General features: G+C 39.2%; 1 protein-coding gene across 1 annotated transcript in view; it reads right to left on the bottom strand.

The window, feature by feature from the left end:
* The window catches only part of Xrcc5 (X-ray repair complementing defective repair in Chinese hamster cells 5 (double-strand-break rejoining)), a 93,276-nt gene that overhangs the window by 28,036 nt on the left and 37,661 nt on the right, over positions 1-27,579 (bottom strand). The window contains 4 exon segments of the mRNA XM_013012022.1: positions 12,130-12,199; positions 14,331-14,424; positions 22,081-22,277; positions 27,344-27,477. Coding sequence (XP_012867476.1) covers positions 12,130-12,199; positions 14,331-14,424; positions 22,081-22,277; positions 27,344-27,477 — 495 coding nt within the window.

The following is a 27,579-nucleotide window of genomic DNA, read 5'->3' as shown; positions in this document are numbered from 1 at the left end:
AAATAGTGAAAGTATGTTTATGCTGTATCTTTCCTGAGTGAGCTCTTTAATTTTTTCCCTTCTATTGTATCATAGTTTTATGGGTAAAGTTTTATAATAGGTCTTCTTTCATGGACTAGGAGTTAGAAACTGATACAAAGAACCAGGGATACTTCCTGTAATTCAAAAATGCTATAATTAAAAAATTCAAATTCTTGTTATTTCCAAGAAAACTGGTATTTTTTTTCTAATTCAACAAATAATCTACTACTAGCTGGCAATACTAAGAATATACAAGTAGATGGAGGTTGTTTTGTTTCACTGATGGTTGTCTAGCATGGGAAAGCATCTATGATAATGAATCACACTATGAGAAAGAAAACTATGACCACACATTGGTTCCCTAAAGATATCAGTTGTCAAATCACAGACATCTCTTCAGAGTGGGATTTGGTGAGAGAGAAGAATGAATATTTTTGTGGAGAATATCATGAACAAAAACACAGAGGGAAAAAAGCCAGTGTCAAAAGGGTATCCAGTTTGGTTGAATACAGGGTTCATCAAGACACCTATACAAGAATCAGTTGAGAGTAGCAAGATGAGATCAAATTGTAGCAAGCCTTAAATGGACTGATTTCAAAGACCCAGAGAGTGATTAAGGAGAGCAGACCCAAAATAAAAGCTAAAATATAAGAAGCTAAAGCTGTATAAATACACAGGCTAGCTGGGACAAGAACTTTGAGTATAATTAATGGAAGATGCTAGAACCAACCAAAAGTAAAATAATGAAAGCTGTAATTAACATAATAATAGCATGGAAATATAGATCTAATTGTACTAAATAAGAAATGACTAGAAAATCAAAGAGAATTAAAAATAGGTACAAATGGTCAGATATGCTTAACAGTAAAAAAAAAAAAAAGCAATAAAAATAAAGCTAATTTCTAAGCAAAGTCCCAGTGACACACTAAGAACCAGGACAAGTAAACACTCAGGCTGAGAACTCACTTGGGATACGTTTTTAGGCCCTCTCTCGTTCCTTTATGCCCCAGGTTATGTCAACATCCTACTCCATGAATTCTTCTTGAAGCTGTCACTCACCTGCATCTGTACCAATATAGTTTGCCTTCCCTCATACTGTCAGTGAAGCTAAGTCACCTCTAGACCTGTGCCTTACATATCCTACCTCTCTCCTATACAAGGATCTCATCTAGTCTTATGCCTTTATAGACCATCTCTATTGAGACTTCTCCCAGAAAGGCTTATACCCAGGTGTGTTCCATCAATTAAATATGCCTTTCTTCTCTCCATTAACGGCAGTTCCTTCCAGATGTTCCACTAAAAAAATTGGGAGTCATCCTTGACCTCTTGCTTACTCCCATACCTATATTACCACATACATAAATTGATCAAAATATGATCACATGCCCAAAGCTGTCAAGTATGCTTTCAAAACATCAAAACAATTCTGACCTCTTCTATTTCCATACTCCTTCCTCCAATGAGATTAATACAGTAGCCTTCTAACTCTACATACTTCAATCTTGCCCTTCTTCAATGTGACATAAAACATGAGGTAATCAGAGCATCCTCTACATAGAATTTTCATCCACTGTACTCACTGCACTCATCATAGATGTCATTAAACTACTGCAGGAATTAACTAGATATCCCAGTTACATTTCTGATCTCTTCCTCTACTTCTTTACGCCAGCCACAATGGTTTCCCTGATGGGGAACTAGGAACACCCTGCTTCAGAGGAACATGCTCCTATGCTCCTCCATCTGTCTACAAAGCTCTCTCCACTGATACCTACTGGGACCTCCCCACCGTCTTCAATTCTCTGTTCAAATGATGCCTCAACATGACAGCCTCCAGGTCCTCTACATGAAAACACAAGTCCGATTCACTCCAGTATTTCTTACCCTACCATCCTACTTTAATTCTTCCCTACAGTGCTTTCCTGGGTTAAAGAATACCTCTCCAAATTCATGTCCTTTTCAGAACCTCAGAATTTGACCTTATTTGACTCAGACATATACTAGATATTGCAAATATCTGAGTCAAGCAGAAAAGGTCAGATAAGGTGATGTTAGGGAAATGAACCCTAAGATATGTATTCAAATGTTTTTTTTTTTTCATGCGATTGTTTCTAACACATTTATAAAATTATTTCTTTGTTGCTTTGTATGTCCCTCCCCCACAGTATAACCCCTGCTTTCACTGTATTTGATGTCAGTATAATTTGTGGAGGGGAAGAGGAAAAACAAATCTTTTAAATACGGATACAGGGGGACCCGTTGCAACAATGAGATGTACAAGTCATTATGTCAAAAAATGAACTTTACAACTTTGGTGCAGGGGGGGAGGGGAGGGGAAGGGAGAGGATGGAAAGGGATGGGAAGGGGAAACAAAGGAGGAGGCTACAATGCTTGATAAGAAATGTACTCATTATCTTACCCATGTAATTGTAACCCCTCTGTACAGTATTTTCACAAGAAAAAAATAAAAATTTTAAAAAAATAAAAAAAAAAGAATTTGACCTTATATGGAAATTAGGGTCCTTGCAGATGTAATCAAGTTGAGATAAGGTCATTATGGTGAGTCCTAATCCAGTATGACTGGACTCTGTATAAAGAGGCAAATTTAGGACACATGCTCATGTTAAGAGAAAGCCAAAGACTAGACTAATGCAGGTACAAATGAAGGAACTCCAAGGCTTGTCGGCTATCATGAGAAATTAAGAGTCACTGAACAGTCTCCCTAAGACTCTTCCAGGAGAAACCAATCCTGCCAATTTTTTATTTTTTTCTAGCCTCCAGAACTGAGAAAATAAACTGGTGTTTTAAGCCACTCAGTTTGTGGTACTCTACTACATCAGCCCTACAAATTAATAACAAGTACTTATTACCATATCTAATATTTGACATAGCTAGTATTTTCTTACTTATTTACTCTGTGTCTTTCTCTAACAACTGGACCATAGAAGACGTTCAACTTTTTCTAAATAGATGAATAAATCATCCAGGCCTCACTGGTTTGTCCACCTAAAGGACTGTGCAATGAATTTCCTGTTGTTCCTTCCATTTAAAGCCACATACTGTGTATTTAGCATTCTATTCACTTAGGGGAGTGGAGAGTCTGGAACTGTTTTCATTACCTCTCCCTTTATTTTATTTACTTATTTATTTATTGCTGGTCGTGGGGCCTGAACTCTAAGAGCCTGGGTGCTGTCCCTCAGCTCTTCAGCTCAAGGCTAGTGCTTACAACTTGAACCACAGTGCCACTTCCAACTTTTTCTGCTTATGTGGTGCTGAGGAATCGAACCTCATGCATGCAAGGCAAGGAATCAAATCTCATGCATGCAAGGCAAGCACTCTACTACAGAGCCACCTTCCTAGCCCCACCTCTCCCTTTATTATACAGGAATGGAAATAATGAAACTCTACTATACAAAGTATAACAGGTTAAGTAATATATACATATTGTATACATACATATACATAATATATAGATGCAAATATGCAGGGTTGAAACATCATGTCCAATGCAGCCAGTAACTACATGCATGTGGATGTTGCAAAGTATGACTTAGCATTATTGCATCTTGTAAGCTCTTTTTCCTCTCTAAGATACTAACTTGTGTGATCACACTGGGCTTGAGGGTGATTCTAAAAGTACTGCCTATAGTTACTACTTACTGCTCCACTTACCTCACCCTGAAACAATTAACACCTTGGTCACAATAGACAGCATTATAAGGGATTAACAGTTATTCCCATGAAGAGAGATATAGAATCTGTGGATGGAAAAGTTTTGAAAGGTAAGGACAAGAAAGAAGAGGTGTTTTTTTTTTTTGTTTTTGGGGGGGTGGGGTGGGGGAAGGATGCTGGTCTTGGGGCTTGAACTCAGGGCCTGGGTGCTATTCCTGAGCTTTTTGTTGTTGTTGCTGCTGCTGCTGTTCAAGATTGGAGCTGTACCACTTGAGCCCCAGCTCTACTTCTGGCTTTTTTGGGTGGTTAATTGAAGCTAAGAGGCTCATGGACTTTCCTGCCCAGCTGGCTTTGTTCAAACTGCAATCCACAGATCTCAACCTCAGATTATACATGTGAACCACTGGCATCTCGCTGAGAGGTCCTTTTTTTAACTTTATATACTACTACATTACTCTGCAGTTTTCCAATGAACATGTGCTTAATTTTTAATGAAGAGAAGCCTAAAGAACAATTGTTATCTTAATATATGTAAGACTTAAAAAAACACCAATGTTCTATAAAGAAAAAAAGTATGTAAGAGATTGACATATAAACAATTGTTTCTGTGGGCTGGGAAGGTGGCTCAGTGGTAGAGTACTTGCCTTGCATGCATGAGGCCCTGGGTTCGATTTCTTAGCACCACATAAGCAGAAAAATAAAAAGCCGGAAGTGGCGCTGTGGCTCAAGTGCTAGTCTTGAGGTGAAGAGCTGAGGAACAGCGCCCAGGCCCAGAGTTCAGGCCCACGACCAGACCCAAAAAACAAACAAACAAAAATTGTTTCTGTTTTTACAAACTGTCAGTTGCTGATAGTTACACTCAGAATACTATTTCATTGATACATTTATTTATTTTATTCTTCCTGCACTATTCGTTCTGTTTATGATTCATATAGTCATGAAGAGAAGTGGCAAAAAGAACCTTTGGAAATATATTATACTTTACCTACTGCATCTGAGAAAGTCTACTGATTTGTTCCAGATTTGTTGTAGGGAAATCTTTTTTGGGGGTCAGGTTGTGGGGCCTGAACTCTGGGCCTGGGCGCTGTCACTCAGCTCTTCAGCTCAAGGCTAGCGCTCTACCATTTGAGCCACAGCGCCACTTCCGGCTTTTTTCTTTTTGCTTATGTGGTGCTGAGGAATCGAACCCAGGGCCTCATGCATGCAAAGCAAGCACTCTACCACTGAGCCACCTTCCCAGCCCCTGTTGTAGGGAAATCTTATCTTGAGGTTATGAATTCTACTCTCCTTATAATCTCAGACATTTAAAATTCTATTGGGTAAGTCTTATTGGCTTCATTGCAGCAATTAGAAATGGGACTAAGTTTTTATGGTCTTTATTTGGTGACATGATCTTGTGCACAGAAAGTCCCCAGGAATATTTAAAAATCTATAAGAATAAACAACTTGAGGGTAGAAGCAAGAATTAACTCCTAACAGGCACAAGGAATTTGGAGGGAACAAGCAAATATTCTTTAGCTGGATTGTGGTGATGAATAATTGTATAGTATAATTCATAGTAGAAAAATTTACTATAATAAAACTATATTTAAAATTGTTTTAAATATAGCTTTATTATAGTAAAACTTATCTGAGATTTTTGGAGAGGAGCTTTACGTAGATAATAAAAGCTACTATATGTTTCTACTACAAAATAACTATTAAAGTTTAGCAAATCTTACCTTCAATATAAGAAAATAATACCAGATTCCAAGGGTAATTATAAAAAAAATACTTACATGAGGAATAGCTTCACTAAAAAAAGTTAAATTTTCTACTTCCAATCATGTCTATGCTGTAATATTTCTAATCTCTGATGCAAATGTATAAAACTGAATCAAGCTCCCTACCCCCTTCTAGACAAAAAAGCAAATATGGCTTGCGTGGCCCCCCACACACACTTTTTTGTCAGTAGTGGGGCTTGTACTTAGGACCTAGGCACTGACCCTGAGTATTTTTTGCTCAAGGCTAGCTCTTTACCACTTTAGTCCACAGCTCTACTTCTGGTTTTCAGATGGTTAATTAGAAATAAGAGTTTTACTTACTTTCCTGGCTGGGATTGGCCTCAATCTGCAGTTCTCAGATCTTCCTAAGTAGCTAGGGTTAACAGGCATGAGTCCCCAGGATCCTGCCCTGCCCCCCTTTATTTAATGTTTTGTGTAGAGATTCATAGACAGAAGAGATAGAACTGTACCAAATATTACTTGCCACTTCTTTCTACATCAGCGTATTTTGGTCTTGGGGGGTGGGGAGAGAGCTTGCAATCCAAGAGGACCAAATACTTTCATTACATTTAAGTGGGATTCCAAGCTGTTTCTAGGCTCCTCTTAACACATTTCAGCTGATTAGTGCTTATTTTAATAAAAGTCTAACATCCTTTCTTAAACTTCTTAATTGGTTAAGAGCTTCTGTTGTTTGCCACAAGCAGTCACTTCGTCATTGATTAAAGTAGTTTGAACATCAGCACAATCTGAAATCAGTTTTTTGTCTAACCAGCTGGGCTTTAGAAGCAATCTCTAAGATAGCCCAATTTGAGGGGAACCTAGGGTAATGCCATGAATGATAAAGACAGGAGGTAGAGGAAATAAATCAAACTGCCATGACAAGTAGTACTTCAATTGTTTTCTGCCTCACAAATCATACACATGCTTACTTACTACAAGTTGGGTAAAATTTCCTTTTCTTTCATGTATCCGGGAGCTCTGTGCATTATTGCACTGATGATAAAGGTTCAGTATGTGAAAGGTAGTTTTGAATGGTCTTTGGCCTATTTTAGCTGTTCTGATACAGGGCAAGTCATAAGACACACGTTTTCAGCCAGAGGAAAAGCCATGTTTAAGGCTGGCCACTTCACTATGAAGCATGAGAAATCAAAGCACCGGGAGAAAACAGAATCACTGTCATATATTACATACATGCAGACCTTCTTTAAAGCTCTCAGGACAGATCTAAGCACTCACCAAGAACTTAAGCCTGGCACACCGCTTTCACTGACATGCTAACAGTTGTCTTTCTTAGGGGACAGCCACATCACATTTTCTAAAAGCCATACCTTATAATTGGAGATGTTGTGATGTACACAATGATGACAAATATTGAAAGGCTTTTAGAACTAGAATAAGAATGGATGGAAGCCTTTTAGGGAGAGTGGCCAAAAAATGAAAATACTTTAACAACGGTTATGATGTCTTTGGTTTCTATGTCATAACTTTTTTGTTTTAAATTTCCATCTTTATTTCAATGATTCATTTTAGTTATCTGGCTGAAGAGCTTTATTACATTAAGATGTACCCTTCAGGATAGTGCTGTGTGCCATCTAATGGAATGTATGTGGCCAGTAAAGAAGTCTAAACTTGATCTGAATCTCTGGAATTTGACCCAGTGTCTTCCATACATTTGCAATAGTCTGTGGAGTCCTAAGCACTCTGGACCTCTCAGTCCACCCACATGGAAGGTGAACAAGACCGCTGATGCATAATTACCATGTCAAGTAATAACACTCTTTCAGCAGGTATCCTCTAACCCTCCAAACAGGCTGATTTTCCTATTAGAATGGGATGATTTGCCTTGATAAATGAGACATAAAGTAAGTCTGGATTGTCAAGTTCTGGGTTTTAACAATTTAAAATACATCAAAAAGGAAGCAAGTGAAAATATTTGGGGGAAAAAAAGCGAAATACAGACTAGAATTGGCATCCATGTGTTTTCTTCCTCATGACTAGATGTATCAGTGCTATTTTGGGAAAGGAATAAGTATGTCAAACTCATGAAAGATTCCTATAGGTCCAAAGATCTTTAAATTTCTAGTCATTGCATTTAGTATCTTTTAAGATATTCTAGGTATTTGACAGACCTTATTTTTCTTACTCATATCTTTGTAGAAAAAGGCCACATATTAATTTTATCTGTATATGGACAGAGCTCTGATAGATTACATATTTCAAATCCAAGATTACATAAACCAAGGCCAATTACCAAAGGAAACAAACAGATGAAAATGTCTTCTAGATCATAATGCTATAGGATCCAGTTTAGTTTTTGACTCATGGCAGAAAAATCACATAATCCACCCAAGTAAACTGCTACACAAACTGGAAAAAAAAAAGTCTATTTGGCTTTGATGAGTAATGTAATGCTATTATTAATTACAGCATTTTTATCATGTGTTAGGAGAACTTAGAAAAATAAACTTTCAGAAATACCTTTTAAAGTTGAAAGAATGTTTTTGATGATCAGAGTAAGGCAGATTACGAAAAAGGCAAAAAAGACTTAGGGATAAGTTTTGATCCAAAGTACAAGGAAGAGGGAAAAAAAAGAGAGGAATTCTGTGCCTTAGCAGTCACAGAATCAACTGATCACTTTCTACCAACTGGACAGGTGTGCACTGTGGCTTCTTTGTATATTAGTCTAATGTTAAACAGCAGCTGTTTGGGTGAATGTGAGCTCTCCTACTTAGGGTGTCTGAACTGTTGTTCTCTTTTTTTAAGCCAGTTATGCTCATATGAATTTGATTTGGTTGAATGAAGCTCCCCCACCCTGACACTATGAAGAAGCATAATATATAATCTGCTTAGCAAAAGCAAGATCCAGGAAAAAGAAACTCATCTTACTATAAAATAGGTTACATTCCATCCTATTAGTTGATTCTATATGTCTATCTTTTCTGGCAGGCTCCAAGAGCCTTTTTCTGAAACATGAGGAACATTCTGACATGCTATACCATAGTCAGTGGGAATTTATACAATTCAGACATATATCCATCACACACTCAGGAATTGGGTGACTCTTGCTTCTAGATAGATAGTTTGTTGTCTATCTTTAGCTGTTTTAGCACTCTTCCTAAGTAAAGCAGGGAAAAGGCAAATAATTGGAAATCTGTGGTGTTCTTTGGCACAGAGTTGGTAATGGACTTGGTGGAGGAGGCATGTTCAAAGAAATGAGTAGACTTGATATGAGTGACTGCTCAGATGTGTGGACCCACAGCCACAGATGATGGCAGTGACACCCTTATGAGTAGTGTCATGAGGAAATGGTCCTACTTTCACAATGACAGATAACTACTGTAGTCAGGGCACGTAAGGAAGAAAGAGAGAAGGGACTGGAATAAGGGCACTCACAGAATACCTGGCAGCCAAGATGTGTTGTTTTCTCTCTGTCAACGAGGTTAAAACAAAAAGCATCCTTCATACTGAACACCAGAAGATAAGAAAATGTGCAGCTGCCTACTGTGGACTACTGATAACATAAGATAGTATCACTAAGCTATGATTAGGACTGACAGAGAGTGTCTCATTTCTGCCTAAGGGTAAAGCAATTTTACCAACTATCTGTTAGTCATAGTTTTGGCTTCCCTTCCCCTCTTTCCCTGCACAGACAACTCTCAGGGATAAAGGAGATCATTACCAGGGAGGGTACTTAAAATCCGGAGGGAGAACTCTATAGGACAAAGAAAGTGAGTCTGGGCTCATAAAGGGCCTTACAACAGAGAAGCTGAAGCAGAACAAAAGCAAGGACAAGCAATGAAGAGACAGAATTTCAAGAGAAGGAGGAATAAAAGGGGAGCCAAGTGAGAGCCACAAAGCAGAGGCATGGTTAACCAGCAGGCCATCGCTTTTCTACAGCCATGTGGAGGGCCTGGTTTAGCAACTTCACTGGAAAGCTCTGATTTATTACCAAGTCCTAGGTGGAGGGACAGAGGGACACCCACTGTTACAACATAAGCAATGTGCTGGGACTCAGTGTCACATTCAGCAAGAATGGACAGTCTATTCATCAAAAGGCTATGGATAGGCACAAGGTTTTATTTGCATGACCTTATAAAGATTTAAGTGTTGAAAGGAGTCCATTAGGAAGCAGAAGAAAGAGTCTGGCTAAGCAAAAAAATAAAAATAAAAAAGCAAAAACAAGCAAACAAAAAAATAAGTGTATACAGGAGAAGGGTATCTGAACAGGAAAAGGGTATCTGAATGCCTGTGTGGTTGGAGAGGAAATCTATCTCTTCTAAATTTATAGATTTTTCAACAGTTTTTTCCTCTTGTGGCCTATATATTATAGGGATCCACTTGGCTTTGTCATTTTAACATGACTGTTTAAAATCTTTAGCTCTTTGGCCAAGAAGAAACCATGTTTCCTAAGACTGAGCAAATTCTCAGGAATGTACACTCTCATGGTTTCTCAAACTGTGGCCTCCTATAAGTGTCTTCTCTGTCCTGCTTGAAGTAATTCCCTCTTCACCAGTTTTCTTCAGTAGAATACATAAATATAACACTCCCATAGAGTTTTGTAATCTGAGTCTTTGTGGTTATATCTATAGATAGATTCACTCACTTCCTTTCTCTCCTTTCATTTTCTCCTCCTCAACCCTGTCTTGAATGCGCTTCTAAACTTCTACTTTAGAAGAATTAGGTGCTTTCCCTGCCATTCAAGCTTCAGCACTGGCTGACTGCCACGCCTGGGCCGTATTCTACCCTCAGAGTCCACCCAAATATTTTTCTCCCTGAAACCAAATCTCTCCTTCAGAAAACTGACACTAGCTCTTAAAACTCTTAATGTTTTCTTTACTTCCTCATGTGACTTTGCTGGGTAAATAAAACAAAGACTGACACAATGCAAGGCTAACATAATGTCTTGCGTTGACATAAAATAACTAGTAGACTCCATATAACAGTGATCATAACTACATTTAATTGCTAAGAAGACCATGCCTATATCAAGATCAATCAGTTCCAGAAAAGGATCATGGACTGTGGCTGGACAAGGTAATAGTAGGAAGGAAGCATGGCTCCCACCTATAATCTTAGCTACTCAGTAGGCTGAGAACCAAAGAATCATAATACAAGGCCCCAAAACTCCATCTCTAAAATAAAAGCAGGATGAAAGGCATGTGTCAAGTGGCAGATCACCAGCTAAATAAGCAAAGCTAAGTAAATGTGAGGCCCTTAGTTCAAACCCTGGTACTGACAAAAAAAAAAAAAGTTCAATCTTTCTTTAAAATCTTAATTATCGGGTGAGATGGCTCATTCTATAGTCCTAGCTATAGCTACCCAGAGGTGAATGTCATAGTTCCAAGACAGCTCAGGACAAAAAGTCAGCAATCCTCATCTGAAAAACCAAACCACAGGGGTGATGGAATGCTCTGGACAAAAATGAGACCGTATTTGAAAAGAATCACAAAGTAAAAAGGACCTAAAAACATGGTTCAAGGGGACAGAGTACCCACCTAGCCAATTATAAGGCCCTGAAGTAAAGCCACAGTACTGCTAAAAACAAACCAAAAAATCCTCACATTAATCATGATATAGTCAGGGTCAACTTGTCTGTCCCTTTCCTAAGAGTTATACTATGTGGTCAGACAATAGTGTAGGATTATTCTGAACACCACAATTAACAAAAGAAGAAAATTCTGAAGCACTGCTTCCACCAAGCCTTCCAGAAAACTCTCACCTAAAATTCTGGGTTCCTTTCTTATATTTAAATGAAGTTTTGTTTGCTGTTACAACTGAAAAGCTTTTTCCTATATGGCAACACCTAGTTTTAAAAACAAAAACAAACTCTTCCTCCATCTCAAAACACAAAAAATACATGGCTATGATCACAAAGCTGGTCTTCCTTAGGAAATTTTCATGGGCTTAGTCTCTAATGTTTGTTTCAACAGGATCTGACTTAGTAGATTCTTTGCCCTCTCTAACCAATAGATCTCTGTGAGGCCATAGTATTTCCAGGCATTTAAGGGTCTATTTCCCCCCCCATAATGCCACTCTGCCGAAATAGAAAGTTCTATGCACATGGGAATATAAACACATACAAATAAACGCACACATAGAAGGTAGTCACAAACAGGCCTTACCCTGCAGGATTAACAACTGTCAATTGCTACTGTTGAAAAGGAAGCTGAATGCAATCAAGTGAATAAACATAGCCTAAATAGAATTTTAGGCTATGTTTGATTAGAAAATGTGAGGATAAGGTTAACTTGAGAAGGATTAAATCTAGAGGTAGCAGTAAGATCTTTCTGAGCCAATATAAATGCAGCCCTAACTCTTAGAACCAGAACCAAGAATTGTGCATCTCTGAAAACAGAAAGATAAGACCCAATTTTACACACAAAACCCCAAAGAACTTCAGTGAAGTGAAACTGAAAGTTCCATGATTCTGGTAAAAATTTCCATAATAAGGAGACCAACAAATAACTTCTTTGTATGAGTTAACTTGTGCTGCCTTTACCCTCATGAGTCCAGGTTGTCTCAATGAGCCCCTAACAAGGAATAATCATGAAGGTCTGCCAGTAAAAAGAAATATGTAAAGTATTACAACAAATACCAATATTCAAACATTAAATCACTCAGCCTAAGTAAGCACCTTTTGTTGAATACCAAAGCCAAGTGGTAGACCACTCACCTTCCTCAAAGCTGACATTCTTCTGTCTCACTAGAGCACGAAAGTTTCCAGCAGGATTTACACTTCCAACCTAGAACAGACCCAGACAATAAACCTACAGGTCACTTCTCTTTGGCAACAGTCCGCAATGCAAGATGGCTTAATGTAATAAGTATGCTGTTTAAGACAAAGAGAAGGCCTTTTCTATCATGGTCTTTTCTGTTCGAGGCTAACAGATTCATCAAGTCACACAGCTGCCCTGTCTACTTTGACTCAACTTTCTCTATGTAAGCTAACTCATCTACAGAGGGGTCAGAGGTATTAAAGTGCACACCATCAGCCAGCCTGGCTTGAAGGCTTTCTGTGCTGCAGACTGCTTGAACTTCCAGATATTTCCCCACTTAGAAGGGGAGAAGGTAAAATTGTAGGTCACACTACACACATCTGCCCACTACAATGGCGTGAGAAATAACCATTTAATGCTTGCTTCATTGAACATCCTGTGAGGGAGACTGCTACTGGTTTTTTGGCACTTTAGTTTTGGCAGGACACACAAATATGCCCAAACTGAGTATGTCTTCAAAAAGTAAAAGCAGATCATGTTAAGGATTTTCTAGGCATTTTAAAACAAACCCATGTCTTTAATCTGCTGGTCCTACCCTGACACAGAAAAAAAACAAAGGAGTAAGGCTGGTAAACTTAAGTACAAATGTACTTCTCTTTCCAGTTTGCTTTTGATTAGCATGTAGAAAAGGAAGATCTTTCCTCCTACACTATAAAACAATGTCCAAATCACTTTTCAGACATTTGATTTTTCTGAGAGCATTTCTGTCTGAAGTGAGCATAAAGGGATGCCTAAGAACTGATGATCTTCCTGGTGTAATCTACTAATAAGGGGAAATTTTAAGACATGTGGATTCAAGATGTTGCTTTAAAAAGATACTATTTTCGGGCTGGGAAGGTGGCTCAGTGGTAGAGCGCTTGCCTTGCATGCCTGAGGCCCTGGGTTCAATTCCTCAGCACCACATAACAAAAAAGCAGGAAGTGGCACTGTGGCTCAAGTGGTAGAGCGCTAGCCTTGAGCTGAAGAGCTGAGGGACAGCGCCCAGGCCCAGCGTTCAGACCCCACGACCAGACCAAAAAAAAAAAAAAAAAGATACTATTTTCAAAAACAAACAAATAAAAAAAAACAACTTTTCATTGTATCAAGCTATAAGTGCCAAAAGAAGGGTATTTAGTTTGGAAAATTCTATTTAATTGAAAACATTCAAACTTTAAGACTCCTATTGTGAAACTGTATATTACAAAAGACAGTGACTAACTTAAATTTTATGTACTTAGAATGAAACCCTTTCTACCTGAGAGGCAGAAATAAAGAGGATTATAGTTCAAGGCTAGCTTAGGCAAGTCTCAAAAAAAAGCAGGCAAGCCAGGCATTAGTGGCTCACTCCAGTAATCCTAGCTAATCAGGAGGCTGAGATTTGAGTTCAAAGCCATCCAGGCAGAAAAAGTCTATGAGATTCTTATCTCCAATTATCCACAAAAAGCCAGAAGTATAGATCAAGTGGTAGAGCACCAGTCTGGCATGTTACCTACTTATCCTTTTTTTTTTTTTTTTGGGTCCAGTCTTGGGGCCTAAGCGCTGTCCCTCAGCTCTTCAGCTCAAGGCTAGCGCTCTACCACTTGAGCCACAGTGCCACTTCCGGCTTTTTTCTTTTTTCTTATGTGGTGCTGAGGAATTGAACCCAGGGCCTCAGGCATGCAAGGCAAGCGCTCTACCACTGAGCCACCTTCCCAGCCCCCTACTTATCCTTTTGACTAAATGGAAGCTGAAAAATGAGCCCCCAAAAACTCCATTAAAAATGCTATTATTGATAAGTATGATAGCCCATAGCTATAATTCCAGCACTCAAGAGTGTAAGGAAGGAGGGTCCTGAGTTTGAGGTGTGTCTGGATATGTAGCAAGGTCCTATCACAAAAAATAAACAAACAAAATGTCATTGGTGATGTGTACTGTGTAATATGTGTTATTTAGAGCCTATATGCTACATACTTAAGTAAGGACTGATAAAAATCACTTAAAAAAAAAAAAAAGGAATAAGTGTGGGATGGGCCTTTATAGTTCCCATAGAAGACCAGAAAATGTTGTATTAGCAGACTCAGCAACCTTGATGTAATCTCCTAGAGCCCTGGCCTTTGAAGCATAATGGAAAGCTGCTTACCTTAGTGACAGTGCCTTCGGCCAGGCTAGAAACACTGAAGTTGGCTTCCCCTTCCTCAGTTTTAGATTTTTTAGCAGATGGCTCTTCTTCACGACTAAAAAAAGAAAGAAACGTTAGAGATTTTTTTCTCCCCTTACAACAAAGAGACTGAGATCTGAGGATCATCCAAATTCAAAGCCAGCCAGGGCAAGAAGGTCTGTGAGACTTTTCTCTCCAATTAACCACCAGAAAACAAGGAGTGCAGCTGTGGCTTAAAGTGGTAAGAGTATTAGTCTTGAGTGAAAAAAAGTGGTAAGAGTATTAGTCTTGAGTGAAAAAGCTCAGGGATAATGCCTAGGTCCTGAGTTCAAGCCTACAACAACAACAACAAAATTAAACAGGGTATTTCTGTGAAAAGTATAAACTTATTTTTCAAGCAACAAAACTAGATAGTCCCTGCACTTACTTGGTCCTTTAATTTACAAATAGACTACCTCCCTCTTCCTGCCTCAGGGCTCTAGGGACCTAAGAAAAGCCCTGACTATCTTATAGCAAGACAGAAATCAGAGCCAGGCACTGGTGGCTCATGCCTGTAATCCTAGCTACTCAGGAGGCTGAGATCTGAAGACCAAGGTTCAAAGCCAGTTCAGGCAGGAAAGTCCATGAAACTCTTATCTCCAATAAACCACCAGAAAACTGGAAGTGGCACTGTAGCTCAAGTAATAGAGTACTCACCTTGAGCTGAAGAGCTGAGGGACAGCACCCAAGCCCAGTTCAAGCCCCCATGACCAACAAAAACAAAAACAAAAAACACTGCAGTCAACATTAGCAGCTATAGCACAAAGTCATTGCAAAAGATGAACAGGTAGTGGAAACACCATTTACAAAAGAAATCTAGGTAGCAGAAATACAGTTTAAGAAATAAATCTGGAGCCAGGCGCCAGTGGCTCATGCCAGTAATTCTAGCTACCCAGGAGGCTGAGATCTGAGGATCGCAGTTCAAAACCAGCCCAGGCAGGGAAGTCTGTGAGACTCTTATCTCCAATAAACCTCTCAGAAAACTGGAAGTGGCGCAGTAGCTCAAGTGGTAGAGCACTAGCCTTGAGCTGAAGAGCTGGGGGACAGCATTCAGAACCAGAGTTCAAGCCCCATGACCGACCCCCCCCCCAAAAAAAGAAAGAAATCTGGGCTGGGAAGGTGGCTCAGTAGTAGTGTCTTGCCTTGCATGTATAAGGCCCTTGGTTCAATTCCTCAGTACCACATAAGCAGAAAAAGCTGGAAGTGGCATTGTGGCTCAAGTGGTAGAGCACTCACCTTGAGCTGAAGAGCTGAGGGACAGCGCCTAGGCCCAGAGTTCAGGCCCAGGACAGACCAAAAAAAAAAAGAAAGCCATCTGCTCTTCTGATATTATTTGTCAGGCTTTAGCTCAGAATTGAAACATTAGCTTTCAGAATGAACAGACCTTTCTGTGTGCTAACCCTTTTCTTCATCCTATAGGTGATGAGATTACAAGATTTTGCTTATAGCTGTCAAAAGTTGCCAGGCTATCTTTAATTAAATATGCAGGAGTTTAAAACGTAAGTCTTAAACTATTTTTTAAAAACTTTTAAGTTGTTTTTTTTTTTTGGGGGGGGTGCCAGTCCTGGGCTTGAACTCAGGGCCTAGGCCCTTCCTTGAGTTTTTGTACTTAAAATAGCACTCTACTACTTAAACCACAGCTCCACCTCATGCTTGGGGTATGGGGTACGGGTAGGCTGTGGTGGTACTAACTAGAGATAAGAGCATGTGTTTCACAAATTTTCTTGTCCAGACTGGCTTCAGAGCTTAACCTCCTGAGTAGCTAGGATATAGGCATGAACCATTAGTGCACAGCCCCAAAACCTTTTAATTTGTTCTTTATAAACCTACTAATGTTCTGAGAACTTTGATAACAAGTCCAATAGCATCTGTGTGCTAAGGGAACAATCACTTAGAGAAAGTCTATCAAACATCTTGCCCCAAGTAACACGCTGGCTTTAACAGCTTGCCTTAAAGTTAAGAGGAGGTCAAGTTAATTGCAAAGAAGAAAATCAAATCCAAAGGCTCTGCCCATGATCTCCCTTATACTGTGAAACATAAAGATAGGAAAAATTTTTTTCTCCAGAAAATAATCATTTAGGTTACAAGTAGACCTCAAGAACTAGAGGAATAAAATTAGTAACTAAAAAGGTAATAACTATGATCTAGTATTCCTTTTAATTTACTTTAATTGACAAAGAAAACTATCATGTATGACATGATGTTTTAAAATATGTATACAGGGGCTGGGAATGTGGCTTAGTGGAAAAGTGCTTGCCTAGCATGCATGAAGCCCTGGGTTCGATTCCTCAGTACCACATAAACAGTAATGCTGTGGCTCAAGTGGTAGAGCGCTAGCCTTGAGTAGAGACGCTCAGGGACAGTAACCAGGCCCTGAGTTCAAGCCCCAGGACTGGCAGAAGAAAAAAAAAAAGTATATATCATGAAATGGCTGACTTGTCACTTAACATTTACCTAATGTATGTGTGTGCATGCACTGATAACAGTTAAAATCTACTCTCTTTAAGATTTTCTTCTTTCTTCAAGAATTGGGGACTGGACTCAGGGCCTTATTCATGCTAGGCAAGGTGAAACCTACTAACTACATTCTTCTATAAGGGTTTTTCAGTACTAGCCTATTTTTTTTTCTTCCAAACCATACCTTTCAGACAGTGAGGCTTTAAGAAAAGGTTACTTTAAAAATAAAGAACAATAAATCTTAATAATAAATCTTGAAACTCACTGAAAACTGTTGAATAATAAATAGTGTGGAGGATAATTAGAGTAGGCAAGGAGGGTTGCTCTGATTAAAGTACTGTATATGTATGTGAAATACCACAGTGAAACTCCTTTGAACAATTAACATATACTTAAATAAGTAAATGACAAGAATGGAAAACAGGTCCAGTTCAGAATGTAGGTAATAGAGAGAGGGGGAAAGGACAAACAGTAAGAAGGGGAAAAATGATCAAAGTATCTTATACACATATGTGAAAACAGAAGAGTGAGGCATATTAAGATTGATTTGAGGAAAGGGGGAATGAGGATGAGTAATGAAGGGAGGGAGTCTGGTCAAGGTACATTTTATGCATACATGGACAGGTCAAAAACAAAAACCCTGTGGACAATATTAATGCTTATAAAACTGTGAGGAAGTTGAAAGGGGTGACATTGATCAAGATATATTGTATTCACAAACCGCTTTGTTAAATAGCAACTCCTTTGTACAAAAACTTAAAGATAACTTTTTTTGTAAATGGGGGAAAGCATTGTTACTAGACAATATATTAACTTAAAGTAAAAGGCGTGTATTTGATGTAAATTTAATACAATTTGGTGTACTGGAGATAGAGAGCTAAAGAAAGTGACTCCCAGGAAATTTGGTGTCATGCACAGAAATACATGGAATAACATGGAAGAGGTGTTTGAAAGGAGCATAGAGGGAGAGATGATTAAGTCATTTCTGAGCATATTGAACTTAAGGTAACACTGGATGGGGTGAAAACCTGGGCTACCAGCAGTCAGAGGTTTTTGAAGCCCTGGATGTAAAATAATAAAGTATCTTGGAATATGCATTGTTAAGGTGATAATAGTATCATGAATAAGAATCCAGAGTTAAGATTTCCTGAACTTGTCTTTTTTTCAATTAGCATACATTAGTTGGTCAAAAGAGATTTCATTATGACATTTCCAGTCTGTATACCATGCAATCTGATCAACTTCATCCCCTCTGTATTAAGTCTCTCTTAAATCTTTACTCAACATTTACCAACTGGGATCTTGGGCATATTTCCTTTCTTCTCTAATCCTCAGCCTCCTCAGCATTAAGATGCTATCAATAAAGCAAGCTACTTCACAGGATAGCCAAGTGGATCCATACAGATAATGTAGGTAAAGTACTCAGCCTTATACTTGTGTTAAATGTTAGCTATTTCTGAACATCATCAGTGTTTAAGGTTGGTGGGGAAAGAAAAGCAAAACCCAGAGGAATGTGACGAAGAAACGTCAAAGGTTAGGAATAAAAATCTAGAGAGGCTAAAGTTAAGGAAGATATACAAATGTTGAGAGGGAAGAAGAAAAGAATAATTGGCAATATCAAGTGCTACAAAAAAAGTCATTAAGAAAAAGACTGCAAGGTAGGCAAATGTAGTCATTATATTTAGTGTACATCATGAAAAATATGAACTATGTAACTTGAGGATAGGGATGGGGAAAATGGAGAACAAAGAAGGGCTGACATTGACCAAGAAGCACTGACCTCAAACCTGACTTAGGGAATTATAACCCCTTTGTACAACTTAATAATAATAATAATAATAACAACAACAACAAAGAAAAGGACTACAAATTGTAAGAGAAGTTAGCAATTTGCCTTTTAAAGACCATTATCAAAGAGGTGGAGGGGTCAGCAGAGAATGAGACTGAAAAAGGCAGCAAGTGTAGATTCTTCTTCCAGTAAGCCAAGCATATAGAAGAAAGGATCATAATTAGATTAATAATCAGTAACAGATAGTAGTAATTAAATGGAGGAACCTGTAGGAATTACTTTGTTTTAGATAAAAGGGAAGACAAGAGCTGGTAGAAAGGGAGCTCCATCAGTGGACTAATGCAGCAATAAAATGGAAGAGGGAAGTTCTGGGCCCAGGTGAAAGGATAAACTGGGTATCATATATCCACTGAGTAAGGAAATGAGAGTAAAGGTAAATGTGAAATAGGTTATGTTTTTAAGTAAGGGCCAAAAATAACTAAGGAGTTCCCACCTATAGGCCTCTTACTTTCTCTAGAAAATCATCACTACTATCATCACCATTGTCATTGTGACTCATGTGCTAGGGACATAAGCAGCTTTAAAAAAAAGATTATTTACAGTTTTATTATGTGCTAGGCCCTGTGTTGAGTTTTAGATAAACATTACTCAGTTAGCCCCCATGAAACTTATGAGGCAGATATTACTGTAATCCCTATTTTACCAATGAGGAAACTAAAGCTTAGTTTTCCTGAGGACACACTGCAGAGCAAGGTGACCAGCTCTCATTGGCTGACTCTGGAGTCAGGACTCTGGCCAGGACTCCTAGTCATTAACCAGGTAATGCTGACTGCTGAGCATGGGTGTAAAGAAGTCTTAGGGATTTGAAGAGAAAGCCTTAGAATGACTTACTGCATAGGACAAAAGGAAAGCAAGATTATACACTCATCAGTTGCACAAGTGGACCGTAGATGCCCCAATTCTCAGGCAATTCTCTGGGAAGTGATGCTTTTCTGTAAGGGTAGTTTTTAGTATATTGTGACACTGTTAAATGGTACTCTTTCCCTCCTGAAATGAATAAATCATTACGAGTAGGTATTCAACAGGTCTCAGATGAATGGCAGATCTCAGACATTCAATGTTTTGCTGACAATGATACTACTACTGTTTGAGTTTATTTATGTATTTTTTGGGTCTGGTCGTGGGGCCTGAACTCTGGGCCTGGGCACTGTCCCTCAGCTCTTCAGCTCAAGGCTAGCACTCTACCACTTGAACCACAGTGCCACTTCCGGCTTTTTTCTTTTTGCTTATGTGGTGCTGAAGAATCGAACCCAGGGCCTCAGGCATGCAAGGCAAGCACTCTACCAACTGAGCCACCTTCCCAGCCCCTGAGTTGTAATTATTGCCTTCCATCTATATAGTTCAAAGTGCTTTAACATCTGTAATTTCAATGCTATAATCTCTTGATATGAGGCTGTTTTTAGGTGGAGAAAATCTCAAAAAGATAAAATAACTTATCAAAATCAGAGCAAGAGTGACAATTTGGAACAAAAACTAGGCTTTGACTATGAAACTTCCTGAACAGACATTTGCCACCCCAAAGTTTATACCTTCTCTCTCCCATTGGAAATACATACTCTGAATACAGGGATGATAAACATGTACTAAACACATCATAATGTTAGCAATCTTGTTTTTCCCCTGATTGAATTTACCCCCAAAGTTAGCTAGAGTTTTTTCATTAAAATAGAGTTTTAAGAACTTTGCAGCAGGGACTGAGTCATGCCTTTAGAATGTAGGAAGTTCTTAGTAAATATGTGCTAAATACATCATTTCTGCAGTTCTTAAAAGCTAAAACTTCTAAAGAAAAAAGGGCAGTGAATAGGCATGTAAATAGGTATTCACAAAGGAGACGATTCCCATGCCCCAAGCAGGTAACTGGGCTAAGTCACCAAATATTATAGGAGCAAAGAACAAGATGCCCAGTATGCCCAGGCTTCTAGAACAGAGTGATAGGACTATAGCTGCCGGTGTAGTCACCGCAGGGATCAAATCACAGCACAGCAGCCTTCTGGATGTTTGTGGTGAGGTTTTTTTCTCCCTTAAATCAGCTAATTTACATTTTAATCAAAGGAGAAGGAGAAAATGGCCCATTTCTTTCTCACAACACCAGAAGGTAATCAAGATCATGAACTGGAGCTTTAATACAGAGAAAGAATAGCCCTGTGATTGCAGTGAGACTATAGAAAGGTGTTATGGGAAGAAAAGGCTTCAGGTTTGTATTGAACTGTTCTAAACTAGGCACCCAGAGGCATATAGGTAGCCCAGGATGGCAGAGAGAGGGTTTATTTTTAGGGACAAACTTCCTGTATAGAAGACATGATAGACTAAGAAGAGTTGTAAATCTCTCCAGTATGTGCTAGGAGTACACATGACAGAATCCACTGACTACATGATTTTTTTTTCAACTCTAACAAAATGTGGGATGTTTCCTCTGCAAAAGGAGACACAACACACATGCATGCACATGCATATGCATACACACAAATGCATATTCAACTTGGACAATAATTCACTAATCGGTGCTTTATAGAAACTAGTGAAAATTTCTCAATGTTTCACCACTAAGGTATTTATAAATAATAATCTTCACTTTGTCAATAAAGATATAGCTATGTGGAAGAAATCAAAGGAGAATGAAAAACAAAAACAAAAAATCATTGTCTAAAGTCAGATCCCAAAATGCAGCATTAAAAAATGAATAGATTATTGTGGTTTGAGAAGAAAAATCACTTAATAACCTTTGACTGAAACCTAGTAAAAGCAATGTTATATACCCAAATGATTCTATCAAGGGACAATTTATTTTAGTTTTGTATGTATGAATGGAATTAATATAGATTCTTATAGAATGTGATGAGGAAAAAAACTTAACAGCCCATTTGCATGCTTGATTAAAGGATCATATGAAAAGCACTTTACAAATCTTTATCTACCTCCCTAACAACATAACCAAGTGCACTACTGACATGGTACCAGAACATCTAAAGGACTACATTGGTCATTTTCCTTGCTTTTCCTCCAAAAATGTTATTAATAAATAATCTCCCCACCAAAGAAACCTCATGATCTTCACCTCATCCCCAGCTCCTTACTTTAAAAGGGGAACATTTTCACCTTAAATGTTTTAAAACTTTGCTTAGCCTCCTTGTATATAATTCACCAAAAATTTCATCCCTCATCCAAAGTCAACAACCCAGAAGGTTGTTCTAAATCTCAAGTGAACAGCAAAGATAAATTATGACTACAACAGACAAACATGAGAAATCAGTGCTTCCATGCCACCAACAGGTAACAAAGCTTCTTCTTCCAATCTTTGCAAATGCCACAAACCCCTTGTCAACACCTGAATTCTAAACACCTCCAAGACTGCCTTAAATCTTAAGCACAACCACACTGAGCACTTACTTGTCTTGGAAAATATCCTGGGCAGTTATTTGATCCTTTTTCTTGATGGCTTCAGTGAGAGGGAAAAGAGTCTTTATTTTAGAAAAAGAACTCTGACATTTTGCTCTCACTTCAGTGGGAGGGTCCAGCATATTCAAAAGATGCTGCTGAATTGGGGGCAGAGGCTCCTGGGGATGTAAAGCTCTGTGCAGCAGACACTGTTGGCAAAGTACAAGGATTTTAAAACACAGACGGCGATATCATCTATGGCTTCTATTTTCTGGCCGGGGATCTTCCTTCCATCTTTAGTTTGGAAGGGTTATGTGACTTGTATCATAGAGAAGAGGTAACGAGGCAGGTTGGCCCAGAACCACCTTTATTAGAAGGACACATCTAAAACCAAGTATAAATAGACACAAGCTCAGCAGCAGTGACTTCTGTAGACTTTCTAGTGCCTTCTATAGACTTTCTAGAAGGTAGCATCATCTTACCAAATGAAGCTGTAGCTTCTTGTGGGGGAATATACAAGGTTCCCTAAAAAACATAATTCAAGCCAGGTGCTGGTGGCTCCTGCCTATAATCCTAGCTGCTCAGGAGGCTGAGATCTGAGGTTCATGGTTCAAAGCCAGCCTCGGCAGAAAAGTCCATGAGACTCCAATAAACTACTCAGAAAAAGCCAGAAGTGGCGCAGTGGCTCAGTGTTAGCCTTGAACACAAAGAGGCTCAGGTATACCACCCAGGCCCTGAATTCAATCCCCAGGACTAGAAAATAATAATAATAATAACTCAAAGGATGTCTAAAAAATCTGAGATGAAAAATCATTTTATTTGTCCTTGAATATTTGATCACTTTTTTTTTTTTTGTCGGTCATGGGTCTTGAACTCTTCAGCTCAAGGTGAACACTACCACTTGAGCCACAGCGCCACTTCTGTTTTTCTGGTGGTTTATTGGAGATAAGAGTTTCATGGACTTTCCTGCCTGGGCTGGCTTTGAACCATGATCCTCAGATCTCAGCCTCCTGAGTAGCTAGGATTGCAGGCGTGTGTCACTGGCACCCAGCCAATCACTTTTTTTAATGATATTCAAATAGTTGTAGATAAGAGGGATTCAATTCAACATGTACATTTATGAGTACAATCGATCTTGAAGTTTCTCATCTTAAATCTACAGCAGTTTCTCCTTCACTGAATCTTAGAAGTCAATCTGTAGTGAATGAAACAGGTGGCTAAAGGGGGGCTATGCACGCTCAGAGAGTTCTAGGAGGAAGTCTTCCAAACCTGTCAGGAATACGGAGTGTGACTATATCTCCATTAGTCTGTCTACCTCTGTCTGTCCCACTGCTACCATTCTTGCAGTTTCCTGCCCAACCCAATCACGTTTTGATTGATCTCCTGTGTGTCAAATAACCTGCCAAAGAGCTTCTTGCCATGTCTTGAGAAGTCCTGCAGGACACAGCCCCTGCCTGTCTCTCTGATCAGAGTACCTGCCACTCCTCACTCACACCCAGCAAGGATGGGCTCCTTCCAGAGTTACTCATGTATCTTATTCATGGCCTTAATGATCCATCTCTGCCTTCTGCCTCCTCAAAGACCTCAATAAAGTTGGCTCTTCCTTCCTTTCTTCCTTCTTTCCCCTCACCCATTCCCCTCCCATCTCCTTACCTCCCCTTTCTGTCTTCATTCAATTATCTCTTCAGAATCTTTCTCTGACATTGTATATGAAGTATCCCCTCTACTCATACTCTATCATTTGCTTTACTTTATATTTTGACAGCATCTATTTATTGCCTAAAATTATCTTATCAATTTATTTTATTATCCAATCTTGCTCTTTCAGAGTAGAGATCTTCTCTTGATTACTGCTGAATTCAAGCACAGAAATCATGTCTGACATATAAGCACCTAACAGACTGACTGAATGAATGTCTTTCCCAGGGCTCTCATCACTGACAGTAGTATACACAGAAGCAGCACCGAGAGCAGGGGCAGATCAAGGCTAAGGCAGGCTCTCTGCTCCTCATAGAAGTAGAACTGGTCATCAAGCCACTTCCATCCAGCCCCTGTACTGCTTGCGGTCTAATAAACTAGGCCTTGGCAGCACTCACATCTGCCAGAAAAGTAAATACTCTAACAGCAATGAAATGCTATCAAGAAAAAAGGAGAATCAGCAGTTGGCTGATGTTTCCTTTCTGAGTCAAAGATTAATTCAACCACTGATCTATACCCAAGCTCTATTTCTCATTCTAAACAAATTATTAGTAGTTTTAAAGGAAAAAAGAGGACGGGGAGCTGAATAACTCCTACAATTTCAAACTACCATTTTGTATTTTTCTTTAATGTAAGCTACAAGTTTTAATCCCCCCCTTAAAAAAAGCAGATACTGGTCTGGGAAGGTGGCTCAGTGGTAGAGCACTTGCCTTGCATGCCCGAGGCCCTGGGTTCGACTCCTCAGCACCACATAAGCAAAAAAAAAAAAAAAAAGAAAAAAGCCAGAAGTGGCACTGTGGCTCAAGTGGTAGAGCACTAGCCTTGAGCTGAAGAGCTGAGGGACAGCGCCCAGGCCCAGAGTTCAGGCCCCACAACCGGACCCAAAAAAAAACAAAAAACAACAACAACAAAAAAAGCAGATACTTAGGTCTTAATAGTGAATATCATTCATGAGTCAATGTCCTACAAATTCAGAAAACCCTTGTGGAGGAATTAAATACCAAGTTCCCTCTAGAAATTCCATGTTTTACTCCCTTCATCATCCCTTTCCATATACTAGCCCCTTTGCCCTCTTTAAAGCATACTCATTTGTTTCAGGGTCTGATTTCTGTTTTCTTCTTTCCTAATTATTTGACTTCCCCTGAGTATCAACAAGCCTTTTCAGTGTAAAGCAAAAAGAGAAACCAAAATACCCAAGCTCTCCAAATCTATCTGTAGCCTTTTCATGTACAAGCCCTAATCCACAATGTTTCTCCCTTGGTTAAAAAATATCTCTGCTTAGAAAATCTGAACAACTAATGTACTAATGTACATAAGTGAAAACATGATTTTTGGAGGGAGGGTAAAGGGGTGGAGGGGTGTATGAATGAAGGGTTAAAGGTTGGCCAAATACAATCATTATAGCCAATGTACATCATGTACGTTGTAGTACATTGGGTAGGGATGGGAAGCGGAAAACAGGGGAGAACAACAGAAAGGATGACATTGACCAAGACGCACTGTACCCATAACCTGACAGGGAATTACAGCCTCTTTGTACAACTACTTAATAATAAGTATAATAAAATAACCACTGGAGGGAAAAGGAAAAAAATTCCTAAAGAATAAGCTATCAAACTGGCAGATTTCCCCAATTTCTTGAGTCCTGTTTACTTTGTCATATCTCCTCATATTTTGGCTCTAGCATCCATGTATCAGGGAGACCACTGCACAGGTTATTTTTGAGACAGGGTCCAGCTGTACACCTGGACCTCGATTTTGAGGTTTCCCATCATAGTTGGGATGCCAGGCACACACCACCATGCCTGCCTTCTTTTCACTGAGATGGAGTCTCCCAACCTTTTCTACTCTGACTAGCCTGGAACTGCAATCCTCCCTATCTCAGAGTTCTCAGGCAGCTAGGACAACAGGCATGTGCTTCTGCATAGAGCTATTGGTTTGAGTGAATGGCCAGCATAGACTGAAAATACAATCCTCCTGATCTCAGCCTTCCAAGTACCCAGCTAAGGACTGGTTTGGTTTGGGATTTTTGGGGGGTTGATTTTCAATCAATCACAATTATTATGCTAAGAGTACATTATTCACTGAAGTAGCCTTTAAACTTACTATTTTTAATTTCAGCACCAAAGTTTTTTTCAGTCTTTAAACAAAACTAAACATCAAGAAAATAGGCGGCTTCTTCTGAGTAGAGTTCCTAATGGGGATCCCAATATGGATTTAGGTTAGTTATAAATGTTTGTAAGGTAAGTCAAAGGGACAATGTCTAGCTTACCCCATCACATATTTGCCCACTTAGACTGAAAAGCAATGCTCCATTTGGTGTCAATGTCCTACAGTTATTACTTTAACCGAGGAACAAACCCCTGCAGCCCCGGTCTTTCCCTTCCTTTCCGCGTGCCATAAATAAGCTTTCTTGTCAACTCCTCCAGTGTTCCTTAATCCAATTCCTGCCTTCCAATTTCTCTGGCCTAAGATCCAGAAACATTTTATATTTTTCTCCATTTTAGTTATTCTTGAATCATTTCATAGCTATAACCTATGAACAATTCTTTTTGTGTGTGTTTGTGTGTAGTACTGAGATTTGAACTCAGAGCCTCATGCTTGCTAGGTGGGCACTCTGCTATTGAGTTAAAATCTTCAGCTTTTTCCTGTGCTAGTGATTTTTGATAGGTTCTTCCTGACCAGATGTGCACTTGGGCTGTGATCTGCTTATTTTAGGCCTCTTATCATTGCTGGGATAACAGGCATGTACCACTTTACCCAGCTTCAGATGAGAAGGGGTCTGTGAACTTTGCTGCCCACGCTGACATTGAACTGAGATGCTCCTAAGTAAAAAAATGAGTCAAGTATGGGGAAACAAAGGAGGAGGCAACAATGCTTGATAAGAAATGTACTCACTGGGCTGGGAAGGTGGTTCAGTGGTAGAGTGTTTTGCATGTATGAGACCCTGGGTTCGATTCCTCAGCACCACATAAGCAGAAGGAAAATTAAAAAAAGGCGGAAGGGGCACTGTGGCTCAAGTGGTAGAGTGCTAGCCTTGAGCTGAACTGCTGACTGCTGAGGTTCAGCGCCCAGGCCCAGAGTTCAGGCCCACGACTGGACCCAAAAAAAAAAAAAAAGAAATGTACTCACTATCTTGCCCATGTAATTGCAACCCCTCTGTATGATATTTTCACAATAATTTAAAAAAATGATTCAATTCTACTTTTCCATTTTTCTCTTTTTCAGTAAGGAAAGAAAATTATTCTTCTATTAAATAGAGCAAATGGGAGCTGGGAAAGTGGCTTAGTGGTAGAGTGTTTGCCTTGTATGCATGAAGCCCTGCGTTTAATTCCTCAGCACCACATAAACAGAAAAAGCCAGAAGTGGCACTGCGGCTCAAGTGGTAGAGAGCTAGCCTTGAGCAGAGAGAGGCTCAGGGACAGCGACCAGGCTCTGAGTTCAAGCCCCAGGACTTGCCCCCCAAAAAAACAAAAATAGAGCAAATTGGGCCCTCAAAGGAACTAGCCAGGGCCACAGCTTCTCACTTAACATTGTTTTATTTAAAAGAAATGATTGTCTCATTTTCCTCTCTTACCTGGAATAACCTCTGAAATTCAGGATTTGGGATTTTGGTGGTTTGAAACAAATCTTCAATGGTGTCTTCTTCCTCATCTTTCTTAATCAAGCTCATGGAGTCAATTAGCTCATCAATGGCACTCAATTGTGCCTCTAAAACAAAAGCAGAAAGAAAAAACATGATCATTTCCATTACTCAATGAAAAAGAAATACTTCCTATTTATAAATACTCATAGAATTTTGGCAGGTTTTAT

This window comes from Dipodomys ordii, unplaced genomic scaffold (genome assembly GCF_000151885.1).
Source record: "Dipodomys ordii isolate 6190 unplaced genomic scaffold, Dord_2.0 Scaffold1, whole genome shotgun sequence".
NCBI lineage: Eukaryota > Metazoa > Chordata > Mammalia > Rodentia > Heteromyidae > Dipodomys > Dipodomys ordii.
This window is presented reverse-complemented; position numbering and strand designations above follow the sequence as displayed.